Raw genomic sequence first — 19,333 nt, forward strand, 5'->3', positions numbered from 1 at the left:
AAGGTATGAATTCAGATTTCTCCAGTTTCCTCATTTCCCCTCCCCCCACCTTGTCTCAGTCGGTTCCCTCAACTCAGCACCGCCCTCCTAACCTGCAATCCTCTTCCTGACCTCTCCGCCCCCACCCCACTCCGGCCTATCACCCTCACCTTGACCTCCTTCCACCTATCCCACCTCCATCGCCCCTCCCCCTAGTCCCTCCTCCCTACCTTTTATCTTAGCCTGCTTGGCTCTCTCTCTTATTCCTGATGAAGGGCTTATGCTCGAAACGTCGAATTCTCTATTCCTGAGATGCTGCCTGGCCTGCTGTGCTTTGACCAGCAACACATTTGCACCAGGGAAACAACACACCATTCTGCTTTTTCTTTGCTGGTCACCGAAACGTCTGTCAATATCTCAGACTACAGAATCCCCTAACACAATTGATCTCTTGGAAGCCGACGTACCCCTCGTTGCATTAGAGCTAGTCTCAATAACCAGAAACTTCGCTGTTCGTGCTACGTTCCCCTGAGGATCCATCACCCCCAACATTTTCCAAAACAGCAAACCTGTTTGAAATGGGTATATCCACAAAAGACTCCTGCTCTAGCTGCCTACCTTTCGTACCTTACCTGGAGTTAACCCATCTATGTGACTGTAGCTGAGACTTTCCCCCTTTCCTATAACTGCCATCCGTCACATACTGTTGCTATTGCAAATTCCTCATTGCTTCCACCTGTCTCTCCGACCGATCCACTCGATCTGATAAGATTCCCATCCAACAGCATTTATGGCGGATATAATCCGCAGTAACCCTTAAACTCTCTTTAAACTCCCACATCTGGCAAGTACATATCACTGCAAAGGCCATTTTTGCTCCTTCACAATCCTCTTTATACTTGTATTATTTCACTGATTTGTACAAAGAGGTGTATAAATAAATTCTAAAACTTAAAGATAACAAAACTCAAAGTTTAAAAAAATTCAGGCTGCGACTTTTTTTTCTAATTCACAACCTGCATCACATCACATCACCCAGTCTACAACTGCACCAATTGTCCAGTCGCGTGCACAGTGGCTATAGCGCGCTCCCGCTCGCCTCCGTCAGCCGGCGCGCACCCACACCTGCCGAGACCAGCCCACTCGGAAGCATGCGCTCTAAGCTGGCTGAGATGTACTCTCGCGATACCGCCGGCGTGGGCAAGTGCGCATGTGTGCTGCGGGTTTGAAAGTGACTGGCGCTGACTGTGGCTCCCGGTGGAAACGGGCTGAAGGTAATGAGCGATGTTCCTCGGGCTAACTCAGGGAACATACGGTTGATCAAAAGGTGTTGGGTTAGCTGTTCATAAGTTTGTTAGCAAATTTGAAACCCAGGGAATAAGGAACAGTGGTAGCATAGTTTGTGAATTGGCTGGAAACATGGTGCTGGTGAACAGGTTGTTTTCTGGCTGTAAGAAGGTATATAGTAGGGCCCCATGTGAGAATCATAACCAGGATCATTCTTGTTATATGGTGTTGACTCATACATACCAACAGCAGTATGGCTTTCAGCCCCTATTTTACCATTCACTAAAATCACAGTTGATCTGTGGCCTAACTCTATACACCTGCATCTGGCACATATCCATTCATTTCTTAGCTTAAAAGGTTTGTCTTTCTCAGATTTAAACTTAACAAATGATCTAATATCAGCTGCTGTTTTTGAAAGAGTTACAAAACTCCTCCATCCTTTGTGTAGAAGTGCTTCTTGACATCACTCCTGAATGATCTGGCTCCAATTTTAAGATAACCCCTTGTTCAAGAATCCCCAACCAGTGAGATAGTTTATTTATCTTTATCTACTTTTTTTAAAAATGTAGAGATCAGTCTTAATCAATGGGCTGAAGATTGGCAAATGGAGTTTAATTTGGATAAATGTGAAGTATTGCATTTTGGTAAACAAAGGCAAGACTTATACAATTATTAGTATAGTCTTGGGCAGTGTGGTACGTCAGAGAGACCCAGGAGTTCCAGGATGTAAGTTTGCATTATGTATGGATAGAGTGGTTAAGAAGGCGTTTAGCATGCTTGCCATCGTTTCTTAGAGCTTTGAGAAAAGAGTTGGGACTTTATGTTGAGGTTGTAAAGAATGTTGGTGAGATTGCTTCTGGAGTATGGTTGAGTTCTGGTCTCTCTGTTACAGGAAGGATACTGTTAAACTGGAGCGGGTTCAGAAGAGATTTACCAGGACATTACCAGGAATGGAGGTTTGAGTTATAAGGATAGGCTGGTCACTTTTCATTGTAGCTAAGGAAGTTGATAGGTGGCCATATGGTGGTTTATAAAATCATGAGGGTTATACATAAGATGATGGCAGGTATCTTTTCACTACGATGGGTGATTTCAAGGCTTGAGGGCATATTTTAAAGGTGAGAGGAGAAAGATTTAAAAAAGACGTTGACAATTTTTTTAAAAGAGAGAGGATGGTTCATGTGTGGAATGAACTTCCAGAGGAAGTGATGGATACAGGTACAGTTACAACATTTAAAAGACAAGATTTGGAGGGATGTGGGCCAAGCACAGGCAGGTGGGACTAGATTCATTTGGGATTATGTTCGGAATGGATAAGTTGGACCAAAGGATCTGTTTCTGTGATCTATGACTCGAGTCATACAGCACGGAAAAAGACCCTTCGGTCCAACTCATCCATACTGACCGGGTTTCCCAAAATAAACTAGTATACCATTATCCAAGTTGTTAATAAATATAAATAATTGAGGTCCTAACATAGATCCTTGCAGGATACCGCTATTTACATCCTGCCAATTGTCGTTGCTTTCAGGAAGGAAAAAAAATAGAAAGAGAATTAGTTGTTTTAGGAGTGGCACACAGTCGTGATTAGACATCTGGTTTTGCCTCTAATGATACATCCCTTTTCCAGTCTGTGTTATCAAACTAAAATTGTAGTGGCCAATCTGGTGGCAAAGATCACTTTTGAGAATGCATATAGCTTGTAGGATGAATCAAAAGCTGCAGTCTATGTCAAAATCTATGATTTAAGAGCAGGAGTGGGCTGCTCCACTACTTGAGGCTGCTCCACCATTTAATAAGATCATTCCAACCTATCCATGATAACCTTTCACATTTTTGCTTACCAAGAATTCATCTACCTCTGCCTTATAAATATTCAAGGACTCTGGTTCCACCACCTTTTCAGGAAGAGATTTCCAAAGATTGTAAACCTGAGAGAAAAAAAATCATCTGATGTGTTTTATGAAGGCAACCCTGATTTTCAAATGATGATACCTAGTTCTAAACTTTCCCATAAGAAAAATGTTCTCTTCACATCCAACCTGTGAAGTCTCGTCAGAATCTTACATGTTTCAAGCAAGGCCCCCTCTACTCTTAATGCAAAGTTTGTGAAGGTTTGTAGCTCAGGTTGAGGTTTAGGGTGTAGGTTTGCTCACTGAGCTGTAGGTTTGATATCCGCACGTTTCATTACCTGGCTAGGTAACATCATTAGTGGTGGCCTCCAAGTGAAGCGAAGCTGTTTTCTCCTGCTTTCTATTTATATGTTTGTCCTGGATGGGGTTCCTGGGGTTTGTGGTGATATCATTTCCTGTTTGTTTTCTGAGGGGTTGATAGATGGTAACTAGATCTATGTGTTTGTTTATGGTGTTGTGGTTGGAGTGTCAGGCCTCTAGGAATTCTCTGGCATGTCTTCGTTTAGCCTGTCCCAGGATAAATGTGTTGTCCCAGTAGAAATGGTGTTTTTTTTCCCTCGGAATCCTACTAGCACACAAACCCACCAACACTCTCAAACAAAAACTAACAAACTTAAAAGACCCAGTACAACCCATGGACAAAACCAATGTCGTCTACAAAAGTCCATGCATGGACTGCCACAAACACTACGTAGGACAAACAGGAAGAAAGTTAGCCACCAGGATACACGAACACCAGCTAGCCACAAAAAGACATGACCGTCTCTCCCTCATAGCCCTACACACTAACAAAAAAAAACACCATTTTGACTGGGACAACACATCTATCCTGGGATAGGCTAAGCAAAGACATGCCAGAGAATTCCTAGAGGCCTGACACTCCAACCACAATGCCATAAGCAAACACATAGATCTAGATACCATCTATCAACCCCCCAGAAAACAAACAGAAAATGACATCACCACAAACCCCAGGAACCCCATCCAGGACAAACATATAAATAGAAAACAGGAGACGACAGCTTCGCTTCACTTGGAGGTCGCCACTGATGATGTTACCTAGCCAGGTAATGAAACGTCTGGATATCAAACCTACAGCTCAGCGAGCAAATCTACACGCCTCTTACTCTTAATTTCCAGCAGATACAAACCAGCTTATCCACCCTTATTTCATAAGACAATTCTGTCTTTTCAGTCAGTAAACCTTCTCTGAACTTTTCTGATGACAAATGCGAAGCTAACTAGCAGGTAGCCTCCTGCTCCCCTCTCTATTCTAGTAAAAGCTTTATATCTGCCATCATCAAAGCTAATGTGGATAGGCAGGAGGCTGGAAGAACACAGCAGGCCAGGTAATGTCAGGAGGTGTAGAAGTCGACGTTTTGGGTGTAACCCTTCTTCACGATTCTTCCCCAGTCCTGAAGAAGAGTTTCACCCGAAATATCAACTTCTACACCTCCTGATGCTGCCTTGTTTGCTGTGTTCTTCCAGCCTCCTATTTGTCTACTTTGGATTCCAGCATCTGCAGTTTTTTTATCTCCATTTTCAAACCTTCCCAGTGTTAGGTTCTTGTTTCACACACGAGATGCAATTTGCACACATCAACTTCTGCAAATAGTTAAAGTTTATTAAAGCTTGTACAAGCTCGGTAACCATCTTCACAGACATGTGAAGTCAAGTCAAAATGAGGCCATGGACAAAGAAAACGCATCCCCTTTTTTGCAGGTCAGTTGGTCATACTTACAGATACTCTGGCCCTCCCCTACAGTCACTTGCCACTCAAGACAACCCCCAGTCACTCCCTCACAGTCTCATGCTACCCCAGGTACAATGGTAGGATGAGATCATCCTCAGAGTTAATTTAAATGTAAATGCCCTAATCCTGGGGAATCGTTATGCAAATTATTTCATGACTCCGTGATTCTCCAAGACAATGCAGATGCGACATACATAGCTTCAGAGGATGGCTAGAAGACATTTCTGAATGGAAGAGATTGAATGACAGTTTAATTTGATAATAGTAGGGGGGAGTACTAGCAAATGACTGTCTAATTGGAGTGGGTGTCATTCTTGCCTGACTGTTGTCCCCACCCATTTCAGAATGTTCACTCAGTACAGTTTAACTCTTTAATATTACATTAATGTCCACAGAGTTATTCCAGTTTAATCTTTTAGCATTACACCTGAATCTAGGGAGATTTGGAAAATTAAAACCAATACATCAACTATTTTACTAACCACGTTTAAGGCACCAGAATCCATCAAGATCAAGTTAATTTAGGGAACTTGTCAGCTCACAGGTCAAACAATTCATTCAGGACTATTTCTCTGGTGATTGTAATTCTCCAATGTCCCTCCTTGTCTTCCGCTTCCTTACGGTTACTTCTGAGATCTTTCTTAATCCTTTGTTGTGAAGACTGATGGAAAGTGCCTGTTCATCTACCATCTCTTCATTTTCCATTAGTAATTATACAGACTTGTACAACTTTATTAACTCTATTCTTTTGATTGTTATAAAAACTCTTAATATCTTCATTATATTTCTTTTGTTATCAAATTTTTCCCTCTTTAATATTTTGCTCATTCTATGCTGTTTTATTCATTTTACCTAATTTTTGACTTTGCCATTTGTCTTTGCACAATTATATGCTTTTTCTTCTTTTGAAGCCATCTTTCTAGGTAACCATGGATGGTGGGTCCATCCCTTTGAATTTTTTATACTCTTTGGAAAAGTTGTTCTGTGTATAATGAAGTATTGCCTTGAAATGTCTTCTGTTGTACCCAAATTAAACTATTATTTAACCTAATTTACCAATTCACTTTATTTTCATACTTGTCTTTATTTAAATATAAAACATAGTCTTGGAGCCACTTGGTTTACTATTCTAAAAAAAAATCAGTCATATTGCTGCTGCTGCTACCTAGGGGTTGTTAATTAATCCATCTCAGGCCCAATTTAAATGATTCACTTTTAAACTTGCCAGTTTGGGGAACATCAGATATGCTGAGTGATTGTCATTTTTGCGTGATTTCTTAATATGGAGGTTTTGTATAGCTCTTTGGTTTCAATTAGAGAGTGAAACATCTGTGCCTTCTATCAGAGTAGATCTTTCTAAAGTAAGGTTGAAATTTTAGTAACTACTGTGAGCATTGACTCAGTTAGAGATGAAGGTTGACAAGACAATTCGTGACTGCTCGGGTTGGTCTGTTTTTTAATCAATCTGTTCAAACCTCTTATACCCAAGCTTCTGGCCCAAAGGTAGGGGCACTAGGACTCTGCCACAGTGAGGGCTTGATATCCAAAAATGCTTGTTTTTTTCTCTTTTGTAGTAAATTCTCTGTATTAGTTGATATACTTACTGTAAGTTGTATACTAGTTTCCCTGCATCTCCTAATTGAATGCCATTGTGAAAGACAAACAGAGTCTTACCTACAATCTGTGTTACTCTCATAAAATGTACGACTCTTTACGTTTCTGCTGTTTTCAGACCCGTGTTGTATTTAATCTCATGGGCCGGCACTAGCCTTATTTTGTTTTGATCAACAGAGTCATCGTCATGCCACCATTTCGACAAGTTGGAGAGAAGCAGCTTCCCAATGAAATACTTTACATGGTGTGGTCCCCTAAAAGGGATCTCATTGCACTTGCGAACAAAACAGGAGAGGTAACTGATTTCTTTTTATTATAATATCTGGAAATTGATTCATAATTTTGATATGCATATAATTGACCATTCACAATTTAACGTAAGTGAAATGCTTTCTTGCTTTATAAAGACTTGAGTTATATCCCAATGAAATGACCAACGTCGTGCTCTGCTCCAAAGGTGCAGATATACCCATTTAAGACTGAACTGCAGAGAATTAGGAAAATTGGAAAGTGCTTCCAAGTTTCAAGCAGCAGATCAATGATTTGCATTCCATGGTGTTTGTTTCTTTTCACCAGCTGTTTGCACCTGGTATATAATAGATGGATAAAAGTCACCAATATTATAGAGAAAAAGATACAGAAAAGAAATGAACATGAAATAAAATTAACAAAGACAAGGTTTTTATTTCAGAAACTGCAGTGCAGGTTGTAAGTTTGCTTGCTGAGCTTGTAGATTGTTTTCAGATATTTTGTCACCATGCTCGGTAGCATCATCAGTGAGTCTCCGGTAAAGCATTGGCGTTCTGTCCTGCTTGCTATTTATCTGTTTCTCTTTGTTGTGGTAGATGATATCATTTCTAGTTCTGTTTCAGAGAGGTTGGTAAATGGAGTCAGTCCATATCTATGTGTTTGTTAATGGAGTTCTGGTTTGAATGCTAGGCCTCTAGGAATTCCCATGCGTGTCCCTGTTTATCCTGCCCCAGAATGAATGTATGTTCCAGTTGAACTGGTGTCCCTCTTCGTCTGTGTGTACAGATACCAGTGATAGTTGGTCGTGTCTTTTGGTGGCTAATTGGTGCTCATGCATCCTGGTGGCTAACTTCTTGCCCATTTGTCCAAAGTAATGTTTGTTGCAGTCCTTGCAGAGTATTTTATACATAATGTTCATTCTACTGGTTGTTGGTATGGGGTCCCTTAAATTCATCGGGAGCTGTTTCAGTGTGGTAGTAGGTTCGTGGTCTACCTTGATACCTAAGGGCTGGAGTAGTCTGGTCGTCATCTCTTTGATGTACGGTAGGGTGGCTAGATTTTCTCAACGTGTTGTGTCTTGTTTAGGTCTGTTGTGCAGGAATCAGCGGACTGCAATTATTGGGTACCTGTTGATTATATTCCCTACAGTATGGAAACAGGCCCTTGGCCCAACAAGTCCACACTGACCCTCCAAAGAGAAACCCACCCAGACCCATTCTCCTACTCCTGACTAATGAACCTAACAGTACGGGCAATTTAGCATAACCAATTAACCAGGCCTACATATCTTTGGATTGTGGGAGGAAACTGGAGCACCCGGAGGAAACCCACTCAGACAAAGGGAGAATGTGCAAACTCCACACAGACAGTTGCCCGAGGCAGGAACTGAATCTGGATCTCTGGTGCTGTGAGGCAGCAGTGCTAACTCCTGAGCCACCATTGTTCCTAAATAAATTGTATAGGTGCTTTTCCTCGGCTTCTCGTAGTCCCTGGGTACTGCAGTATGTTGTGGCTCGTTTAAATAATGTCCTATTACAGCTCCTTTGTGGGTATTGGGATGATTGCTCCTGTAGTTGAGTATCTGGTCAGTGCATGTAGCTTTACTGGAGACACTGGTCTGCAACTCTCCAATGATATTTTGTTCTGCATTGATGTCTAGCAAGGGGAGTCTGTTATTGTTCTATTCCCCTTTGGGGAACTTTATACCAGTAAGGAGTTGTTTATGTGTTTGTAGGTTTCTTCTAATTTGTTGTATTTCGTGATGACAAAGGTGCCATCTGCATAGTGGACCAGAAGCTTGGGCTGAATCGTGGGTAGGGCTGCTCGTTCTAACCTCTGCATAACTGCTTCTGCTAAAGTTCCTGATACTGGTGTCCCATTGATTTGTTTGTAGACGTTGAAGGTGAGGCACCGGTCTACTAGTTTGAGGATGTTTTCCTTGCCCATGGAGTTGGTGCTGTCAGGTGTTTGTGTCCTTGGTTCATCTAGCAGTGAGGCCAGTGTTTCTTTGGCGATGGTGATGTTTATTGATGTGAATAGGGCCGTCACGTCAAAGGAAACCATGACCTCGTCATCCTCTACCTTAGTGTCTTTGATGTTAATCAATTCCTGGGTCTAGTGGATGGAGTGGGCTGTGTCTTCCCCTGGGTGTTTCAGTTTGTGTTGTACCTCCTTTGCTCGTCTGTATGTTGATATGCAGGAAGTGAGACTATGGGTCTGAGGAGGGACCTGGTGTCCGTAGAAGTGGGATGTGTTAGATCTTCAGGTTTCATTCTATGGAGGTCTGTCTTGTTAATTTCACCTGTCTTCTGTAGTTTCCTCTGGGATGCTGTAATGTGGTTTCCTAGCTGTAGAATCATGTCCATCACCACCCATTGGTAGATGTCGGTATCTGCAAGTAGTGTGTTCGCTTTTTCAATCTGTAATGTTCTGTTCAGGATGACAGTCATGCGCCCTCTGCCTGCTGGTAGTATTACGATACTTCTGTCTTTTCTGAGCCCTTCCAGGGATTTCCTTTCCAGTGTGTTGAGGCTGTTTCCATCTTTCTTTCTGCTTAGTGTTGGCGCTACTGTCTGTCTGATGGCCTGCTAGGTTTCTTCTCTAAGTCTGTTGTCTTTCAGGGCGGAAAGCACTGAAGCAGCACTAGAAACAACTCTGGAAACAGCTCTATTCACATCTATAAACATCACTCTAGCCAAAGAAACACTGGCCTCACTGCCAGTCGAACCAAGGACATAAATGCCTGACAGCACCAACTGCATCAGCAAGTTCAAACTAGTATCCTCAAACTAGTAGACCTGTGCATCTCAACCCACTTCACCTACAAACAAATCAATGGAACACCAACGGGATCACCAATGTCAGGACTTTTAGAAGAAGTAGTTATGCAGAAACAGATAAATAGCAAGCAGGACAGAACACCAACGCTTCACCGGAGACTCACTGATGATGTTACCCAGCACGGTGATGAAATATCTGAGAACAAATCTACCAACTCAGCGATCAAACTTACAACCTGAGCTGCAAATCTTCTCCAAAATCTCAATTACTGTATATTTTAGTGCGTGTACGATGTATTGTTTTAACTAAATTATTATCGTTGGCCATTGTTCTGCTTATCTACAGAGTGTGAAGGTAGGAACTGTGTGAATGAGGAAATATGAAGGGTTAATTTTTGTAACCTCAGCTGAAGTATTATGTACTGTTGTGGGTACCATTTTTCAGGAAGGCTGTGAAGGCATTGCAGAAAGTATTTAGAAGAATGGTTCCATAGACAAGAAGCTTCAGTTATGAAATAGAGTGGAGACTTTGGGAGTAGTTTCCTTGGAGAGGCTAAGGGAAAATGTAACAGTAGACAAGATACTGCTTTTACTTGTAAAAAAAATCAAAAATGAAAGGGTACAGATTTACAGTAAGCAAAAGGAACAAATGCAATGTGAGAAAATATTTTTTCAAACAGGTATAGTTAAGATCTGGAATACACTGCTTTGAATCTGTCTCCACCATAATTCTATCAAGACATTCAAGTAGGCACTAGATGATTATTTGAATAGAAACTGTTTACAAGGCGCAAGCAAGAAAATGGCACTAAGTTCATTTGGAGAACTATGTAGACAACTTGGCCTCCATACTATAACAACTCTGATTCTGTGATGGTTGTTTGTACTTGTTTTTTGGGGGAAGGGTGGTTCAGCAGTTTGAGGTCATGAATTAAACCTATCTACTTACACGATATCAGATCTAGTACAGCCTGCTCTCTGAGTGGCTGCTCCAGATGTTCATCTAAAATGCTACTCCAAAACCCCAAAATCCTTCCTTAGGCTATCTTTGCTTATCTGTCTTTCAATACGTAGCTTAAAATTAGCTACTTTATCACCATAACTTTCTGAAAAGCTCCCATTATCATCTTCTTTAATATTACCAACCTACCAAGTGGTTACTGTTCAGCAGTTTGTGCACCACTTATATAAGATAGTCAAAGTATATCAAATTCCACCAGAATTTTTTTTTTAAATTTTAGGTTTTACTTCATCGCCTTGCCCACTTTCAGCGAGTATGGAGTTTGGCACCTAATGAAAACACAGGAAAAGAAGTAACATCACTAGCTTGGAGGCCAGATGGAAAGGGTAAAGCATGAAATGTACCAGAGTTTATGACCTTTTAATTGTTAAATTTAATTTGTTTATAATCAATTCTTTTTGTTTTTCTACTAGTTTTAGCCTTTAGTCTTGCAGACACAAGACGAATTGTTTTATGTGATGTGGAAAAAGCAGAGATTCTACATTTTTTCTCCTTGGAAAACTTAGTTACCTGTATGCATTGGACTGAGGTGATGGATCCAAAGAGGTAATATAGAACATATGGTCTGGCAGCATCTCTGGAGAGGGAAGCAGCGTTTATATCAGGGCCAAAGTTCCAAACTTTTAATGTGATCCCTGGTTCTATCTCCATAGTGCTGTCTACCGGGTGTTTGCAACATCATTTTGTTTTTATTTTAGATTTCCTCACTATTTTGGCTTTGTATTAAGAACATTAGATCAGTCTTATTGCATTTAATAATGTATTAATATGTACTAATATTAGTTTTTTGATGAATGTATTTTTGTAAAATTTGTTATTAGATGTTATGAGGCACTAAAGATCAAAATTGCTTGAAGTATTGTGACAACTACTATCAGTGTTTTCTGGCTATTTTAAATTTGACTTTTTTTGTGCAGTAATCAACTGCAAACATGAATTGATAATGACATGGGAAAGGCAATATGATATGAGTTCAGTGAGTGATGGACCCTATTATTGAACTCTTTAACCACTGTGATTTAATGATTGAGAAAGAACTAGGAAGGACAGAAGCAGTATGAAATATAGTAGACATATTAAAGTCAATTCAGTACAGAAAATAAAGAGAAAAGATTGGATTAAGAGAGAAAAGAGCTATAAACTTTGTTATGCATTGCTGCAGTAGAAATCATTCCTGCTAGAACACTTCACTCAATTTCTTCTGACTATGAGTCTGCAGATGTTTGTAAATGGCTTTATAGATAATGCAATGAAAATACTTTCCTCCATAGCATAAAAATCTTAGGCCACGGCAGTATATAATATGCTGAACAGCCATAGTGTAACTCATTTGTTCTCTTAGTACAGTTTAACCCCAAATGACATTAACAAAGATGTGCAAGCAGGTCACATGTTCTTTTAGGAAGACATATTGTGAAGAAATCAATAAAAATTCATTGGGAATAAAACAAGCTTCTAAGTGCTCTAGAATGTAAAACTATGACTGTACAGATAGTCCTTTTATAATGCAATGAAACTGAAAATCACACAACGCCATGAGGTCCTCCCATTTTCACTGCAAGGTCTTCTGCAGCCCAGAGCCAACTTTCTGACCTCATCAGTTTGAGCTGTAAAAGCCAACATCCTGTCAATGATAGTTCAACAGGTTTATTTGGAAGTACAAGCTTTCAGTGTGCTGCTCCTTCGTCAGTTGGCTAGCTAGGTGTTGTGTGATTTTTAACTTAATTGCATTATAGAGGATCTACCTGTATATTTGTTTTTCACATTCTAGAGCACTGAGAAGCTTGTTTCATTCTGTATGAATAATCATTGATTTCTTCACAATATGCCTTCCCAAAGGAGCATGTGACCTGTTTGCACATCTTTGTTAATGTCACTTGGGTTAAGACTGTACTAACAGCACAAAATGAGTTTCACAAGGGCAGCCCAGCATATTCTATGGTGCAGTGGCCTAGGATTTTTCTACTATGGAGGAAAATGCTTGAAGTACATTGTTTATAGAGCTACTTAGAAACATCTATAGATTCATTGTGTAATTTCTAATATTGTCCATCCCAGTTCAACACCGGCACCTCCACATTATAACATGATGGTTGCATTCTGTCCAACCCCACATTATAGAAAAATCATGCTTTAGAAACAGCACTTAAAGTGTTGGTGCTATTATTGTGTTACAGCCAACACACGTTTTAAAAGTTCCCACTTTAGAAACAATATCCCTGATTCGGCAATCATGTTACAGCGAATTTATGTTAACAAATTGTGTGTTATAGCAGAATGACCTGTGGTTTAAATCTAACTATTTCAGAATGTTGTTTTAATATCTACTGTTCTGAACACTTCTTTTCAGTGCTGCTACCCCAGTTAGTTTACTAGATGAAGAGGGAAGTCTTTTCTTGCCCAAGTTGCCTGCGCTACCAAAAAGGTAAATTGAATGAGATGTGACTAAAATGAAAAGAGTGATATGCATTTAACCCAAATTTCACAGTTGTAACAGTAGAAGTGCAATATTAAATTTATTTCAAAACTATACTTTATTCAAAAAAAGCTTTGTACTTGTACATAGTGATAAACACCAATTAGTTCTGTACAGTAGCATATCAAAGAAATAAACTAATGTTGGAGTTTGACTGTATCCAAACAAATCAAAGATATCTGTTTACATGTACAAGATTATATTTACATGCATTTGAGGTACTAGGAGGGTCTGATTACTGAACAGAGCCACATTTAATTTCAGCAGAAAGACCTCAGGCTGTAGTCTTTTGTCATTACAACTGTAAACTTGAAAACAACTCCTGGTGTTTGCACACAGAATGGTACAGCACAAGAACAGATCCTTTGATTACAATGTCTGTGCTGATGATGCTTCCATTCTAAAGTAATCCCACCTGCCTGCACTGAACAATTAAACAGTGAAGCTCAGAGATTGCTCACAGTAGTTGACTGCCACTCCACAGGATGCACTGTTAAAGTACCTTAAGATGGCACTCTTTAACCCAATCCTTGTCACCCTGCAACTATGTCTATTTAATATCTATTAGATTGTATTTATTTGGCTACAGAGCCGTTATTTTTGATTTTTGTTATCTTTGTAGCACCTACTCTTGAATGCTGGTATAATCTTAAGTTTGTTTTTTCTGACCTTTCCTGGCATTCTCTGTACTAGTATTTTGCTTTCCTTCCTCAATTATATCCCTTGATTTGTTACATTTATCCAACCTTGATCCCTTCTGCCCTTTGTTTACTTTAAAGCTCTCCATGTTTCCCTCATAAAAACACCAGCACAGTTCAAGTATTGACTATTCCAACTGTACAGATACAACTTTGCCCCCATACAGGTACAAATGTACCACAAACCTGCTCCTACACTAGTCTTTGAGCCACGCGTTAATTTCTTTAATCTTATTCATCCTACACCAATCTCCTTGTTGCTTATGTAGAAATATAAAGATTATTAGTTTAGATGTTCTGCTTTTCAATTTCGCACCTGGTTTCTCACATCCCTTCCACAGAAGCCATTTCCTCGTTCTACCTATGTTGTTGGTATCAATGTGGATTGTGCCATTGGGTCCTCCCATTTTCACTGCAAGGTCTTCTGCAGCCCAGAGCCAACTTTCTGACTTTAGCAGTTTGAGCTATAAAGATTTCAAGCCAACATCCTGTCAATTATAAATATAAAACAGGCTAATGGAAATAGAATCAGAATCCCTACAGTGTGGAAACAGGCCATTTGGCCCAACAATTCTGCACTGACCCTCCGAAGAGTATCCCACCCAGATTCATTCCCCTACACCTGCTACTCTACATTTATCTCTGATTAATGCACTTAAACTACACATCCCTGAATACAATGGGCAATTTAGCATGGCCACTATGACCAATTCACCTAGTCTGCACATCTTTGGACTGTGAGAGGAAACCAGAGCAGCCGGAGAAAACCCATGCAGACTTGGGGAGAATGTGAAAACTCCACACAGACAGTGGCCCAAGGCTGGACTCAAACCCTAGTCCCTGGTGTTGTGAGGTAGCGGCGTTAGCCACTGAGCCACCGTGCCACCCCGAGTTGGGTTGCATACCCAGTGTGGAGAATGGATTAGAGAAAGTAGTAGGAGAGATGGCATGGTTATAAACTGCATATTATATAGACTATTGGATGCACCTATTTGCAGTATTGTGTTCAATATTGGCATTTGAGGGGAAAAATAATGTATCACAGTGGTAAGGACTATTAAAATGATCAGGACGTTAAAAAGTATAATTTGGGAGATAGGGTTTAGAATGTTAAGATCTCAGCTTCATCACCTAATGCCCCCATCTCATTGAATGTTTGGCTTGTCGTGATGCTCACCTCCTCATCTATAGCTTTCACTTCTGTGCCTGCTTTATTGGCCAGGAATCTTCCCACTGCACAATTGTCTGTTACTGCTGTCCTCAAAGTTCCCCTTCTCCCTGGCTGCCTCTGTCTAGCTGCTTGCTGCACTGTTGAAGATTATGTCAGTCAGATGAGATTTTAAACCAAAGCGCCACCTGTTCTCTCAAATAGATGTAAAAAATCCCGTGACACTTCTTCAAAGAGGAGCAGGGAAGTTATCACTGGAGTCCTGTTGATTATTTATCACTAAGCCAGCATCATAAAATCATGTTATTTGGTCATTATCATGCCGATGTTTGTGGGAGCTTAGGGAGGTGATGGTCTAGTGGTAATAATGTTAGTTAGTAATCTGAAGACCCAAATAGTATCATGGGGACCTGGGTTCAAATCCCACAATTGCAGACAAAAACCTGGAATTAGAAGTCAAATGATGACCGTGAGACTATTGTCGATTGTCAGGAAAAGCCCATCTGGTTCACTAATGTCCTTTCAAGGAAGGAAATCTGCCATCCTTACCTGGTATGGCCTCCATGTGACTCCAGATCCACAGCAATATGATTGACTCTTAATTGCCCTCTGGGCAGTTAGGGATAGGCAATAAATGCTGGCATGCCTGTGATGCCCATACCTTGTGAATGAATGAACTTAAAAAAAAGCTTGTTCATAAATTGGCCCCTGAATTTCCCCCCAGTAAGACAGTATCAAAATTGCAGAAGTTCCTTGTTAATTGCTTGCACACTGGAAGGCAAATATGAAAGGTGCTGCATAATTGCATTTTTTTCCCCTTTTCGTCTTACCCTGTCAGTCAGTTTAATCATCCTAACTTTCCTCTGAACATGCAGCACTCCGCTCACAATGGTCTGACTTTAACATGTCATTAAATATACTGACAAATTGACTATTTGGCATACTCATCTTTACGCTGGAGAGATGAGATAGCAACTCTCCAATAGGAACACCAACCTCCTCCAGATTATGTGTCATTAAAAAAACATAAAAGCTAATGTTTCCCAAACTCCCTGAATTTTTCTCTTCTGGCGATCTTGTCTCTGACCTCATGCTCTCCCAGTCCCCCCATAAGGTGCTTCTGTCACCTTCCCAAGATCCACAAACAGGACTGTCCTCAAAGACCTGTGATTGTAGCTTGTTCTTGTCCCATTAAACTTATTTCTTCCTGTCTTGAAATTTCTTTGTTCACTTTTGTCCATTTTCTTTACATCTGTATCTGAGAGTCTTTGATACCCTGTGCAACTTCTTGGTCCTAAACATCTCTTTTTCACCATTGATATTCAGTCCCTCTGCACCTCCATACCCAGCAGTATAGTCTGAGTGCCTTCTTCCTCTTGAATGAAGGTTAACAGGGCTATATCCACTACCATCCACCCACCCCACTGGATCAAGTTGTTAATAAAATGTACAGCTCCTCCTTTGAACCTCCATCTTTCTCCAAATTAAAAGGATGTGTGCTTTTTATGTGTCAGCGAAATGTCTCCCTTTTTTGTGGAATGTGTGGAACATTGCTTGTTCCAATCCTATTCTCAGGTTCCGTCCTTTGTCCTATTCTGATACGTTCATAACTTTGTTGGTGCAGCTCTTGTTCTTGCCCTTTACTGGAAAGTTTCATTAACATCACTTCTAATTTTCATCCTTGTTACCAACGTCCACTTTTCACTTCCACTCAGTTACAACTCTGGAGATACAGCAATAAATCCCACAAGGCTTAAAAACCTCCCTTGAGATAAAACACTAATTTCCTCGTCTTTCTTTTAATTTAGTATATTCCTCAAAACCATCTCTTGTTTATTTTCTTTTCTCATGATCAGCCCTTTCTCTTTTGCCAAAATCCTTTTGCTTTTTGAACATTTCTGTTTCCCAGTGACAGCAGCTGCTCCTTGATTCCAGAGCGTTGTCTGCTTAGGGTTACAGCTTTATGCCATGGTCTGCATGTGACTGAGTTACTTAATTAGTGGGCGGCACAGTGGCACAGTGGTTAGCACTGCTGCCTCACAGCGCCTGAGACCCGGGTTCAATTCCCGACTCAGGCGACTGACTGTGTGGAGTTTGCGGGTTCTCCCCGTGTCTGCGTGGGTTTCCTCCGGGTGCTCCGGTTTCCTCACACAGTCCAAAGATGTGCGGGTTAGATGAATTGGCCAAGCTAAATTGCCCGTAGTGTTAGGTAGGGGTAAATGTAGGGGTAAGGGTGGGTTCCGCTTCGGCGGGTCGGTGTGGACTTGTTGGGCCGAAGGGCCTGTTTCCACACTGTAAGTCTAATCTAATCTAAAAAAAAATTGGACTTTGTGCACAAAGGGTTGGATGTTTCACGAGGTAGTGGGTTCTAGAGTGCAGAACTGCTTTCCATTTCTTCCCTGCCTTGCTGCCCCTTCATTAAGGCATTATGACTTAAAGCTCATTACAGCTTAATGGCCAAGGGTGGTGTTATTCAGAATGATTGGTACAAGCTCCTTACAATCATTACGATCACTGGCACAATTGTTAGTAGAAAGTTTGTCTTTTCAGAGAGTTTTGGCCGTTGGAAACTTGATAGATCAAGATGTGGCATAGGCAATGTTCTTGACTAACTGGACATGATGTCCAGTCCATCAAAATTGATTTTGCAGTTTTGTCTGATTGCTTTTGGACCCTGCTTCAAGAAAGACTTTGTTCAGTGTCTTTCAATTTCTGCAGCATTTGCTGATGAGATTTCTCTGGTGTTCTAGTGTGTCTGATACATTGTCCAGGTTTCATTGTGGCACAGGTGAACAGTGATGATAACTACATTTAAGTTACACGGTCTGTATCATTAATCAATCACTGCTATAATTTGTAAAAGGCTACACTCACACAGCTGATCTGGTGTTGGATCTTGATATCAATGGTAACCTTTTGAGACATGTCTGCTGTCAAAGTATGGCAAGTGTTTATCATATTTCTTCTAAATGGCCTTTTAAATAGTAGATAGACTTTGAAGGGTCAGGAGGTGAATTGTTTGCTGCAGGATTCCTGGTGTTTGACCTACTTTTGTAGCCACTGTATTTATGTGGCTAAGCCTGTTCATTTATGCTCAATGGTATCAATCAGGTTATTGATTGTGGGGAATAATAGCAGGATTAGCTCTAATTGAAGATGGACAGTTTCTGGCACTTGTGTGCATGAACGTTCATTGCTACATGTGGCAATTATCCAGATTTTACTGCTTTTGGACATGGTTGTTACAATGTCTGAAGAGTTGGGAATGGTGCTGAACTTTGTTAAATCATCACCAAACATCCCCATTTCTGATCTTTCACCCTCTGCTAGAAAATGTTACCCCTTAGATCGCTTTTAAATCTTTCCCCTCTTAAAGCTATGCCCTGTAGTTTTGGACTCACCCACCCCTGGGAAAAGACCTTTTCTATTTACATTATCCATGCCCCTCATGATTTTATAAGCCTCTATAAGGTCACCCCTCAGCCTCTGACACTCCAGAGAAAATAGCCCCAGCCTATTCAGCCTCTCCCTATATCTCAAATGTTCCAAACCTGGCAACATCTTTGAAATCTGACCATCAGAGGTTGAATTGCATTATTTACAGCCGAACAGATTGACAGAAGTAAAAGCTATACTTCTTCCCATTTCCATGGTGGAGGCATAAGTAGGTTTTTAAGTTAGCCTGTGATATAAAAATAATTGGGCCAATAGGCTGAGGAGTGACAGGTGGAGTTTAATGTGGATAAATGTAAGGTGTGGTGTTTTGTAAGACGAACAAGGGCAGAACTTACATGGTTAATGGTAAGGCCCTGAGAAGTATTGTTAAATAGAGAGACCTAGGGGCTCAGGTACATAGTTCTTTGAAAGCTGTGTTACATGTAGACAGGGTGGTTAAGAAGGTGTTTAGCAGACCATTGCTCAGACTGTTGAGTGTAGAATTTGGGAAACTTTTGGGGTACTGTGTACAGTTCTGGTTGCCCTGCTATGATAAACATATTATTAAATTGGAGAGGGTTCAGATAAGATTTACAAGGATGCTCCCAGGACTGGAGGGTTTGAGTTATAAGGAGAAGCTGGGATATTTTTCACTAGAGTGTGGTGGTTGAGAGGTGATCTTCAAGAGGTTTATAAAACCATGAAGAGCATAAATAAGGCAAATACTAAAGATCTTTTCAAAACGAGGGGCATATTTTTAAGGTGAGAGCAGAAAGATTTAGAAAGGACCTGAGGCGCAACTTTTTTGCAAAGTGGGTGGAATGAACTGGCTGAGGAAGTGGTAGATGTAGGTATAGTTACAACATTTAAAAGACATTTGGACAGGTACATGGATAGAAAAAGTTAAGGGGGATATGGGTCAAATGCAGGCAAATGGGACCAGTTTAATTTGGGACA

General features: G+C 40.6%; 1 protein-coding gene across 2 annotated transcripts in view; it reads left to right on the forward strand.

The window, feature by feature from the left end:
* Positions 1-1,189: 1,189 nt before the first annotated feature.
* The window catches only part of anapc4 (anaphase promoting complex subunit 4), a 94,827-nt gene continuing 76,683 nt past the window's right edge, over positions 1,190-19,333 (forward strand). Inside the window, exons 1-5 of one of the 2 annotated variants that reach the window (XM_060831390.1) lie at positions 1,190-1,253; positions 6,727-6,844; positions 10,820-10,925; positions 11,013-11,145; positions 12,950-13,024. In XM_060831390.1, coding sequence (XP_060687373.1) covers positions 6,737-6,844; positions 10,820-10,925; positions 11,013-11,145; positions 12,950-13,024 — 422 coding nt within the window. In that variant the 5' untranslated portion in view covers positions 1,190-1,253; positions 6,727-6,736. Of the gene's footprint in view, positions 1,254-2,195; positions 2,226-6,726; positions 6,845-10,819; positions 10,926-11,012; positions 11,146-12,949; positions 13,025-19,333 lie in introns of those variants that run through there. The other variant, XM_060831400.1, reaches the window with a different exon arrangement.

The sequence above is a fragment of the Hemiscyllium ocellatum genome, chromosome 1, assembly GCF_020745735.1.
Source record: "Hemiscyllium ocellatum isolate sHemOce1 chromosome 1, sHemOce1.pat.X.cur, whole genome shotgun sequence".
Lineage (NCBI taxonomy): Eukaryota > Metazoa > Chordata > Chondrichthyes > Orectolobiformes > Hemiscylliidae > Hemiscyllium > Hemiscyllium ocellatum.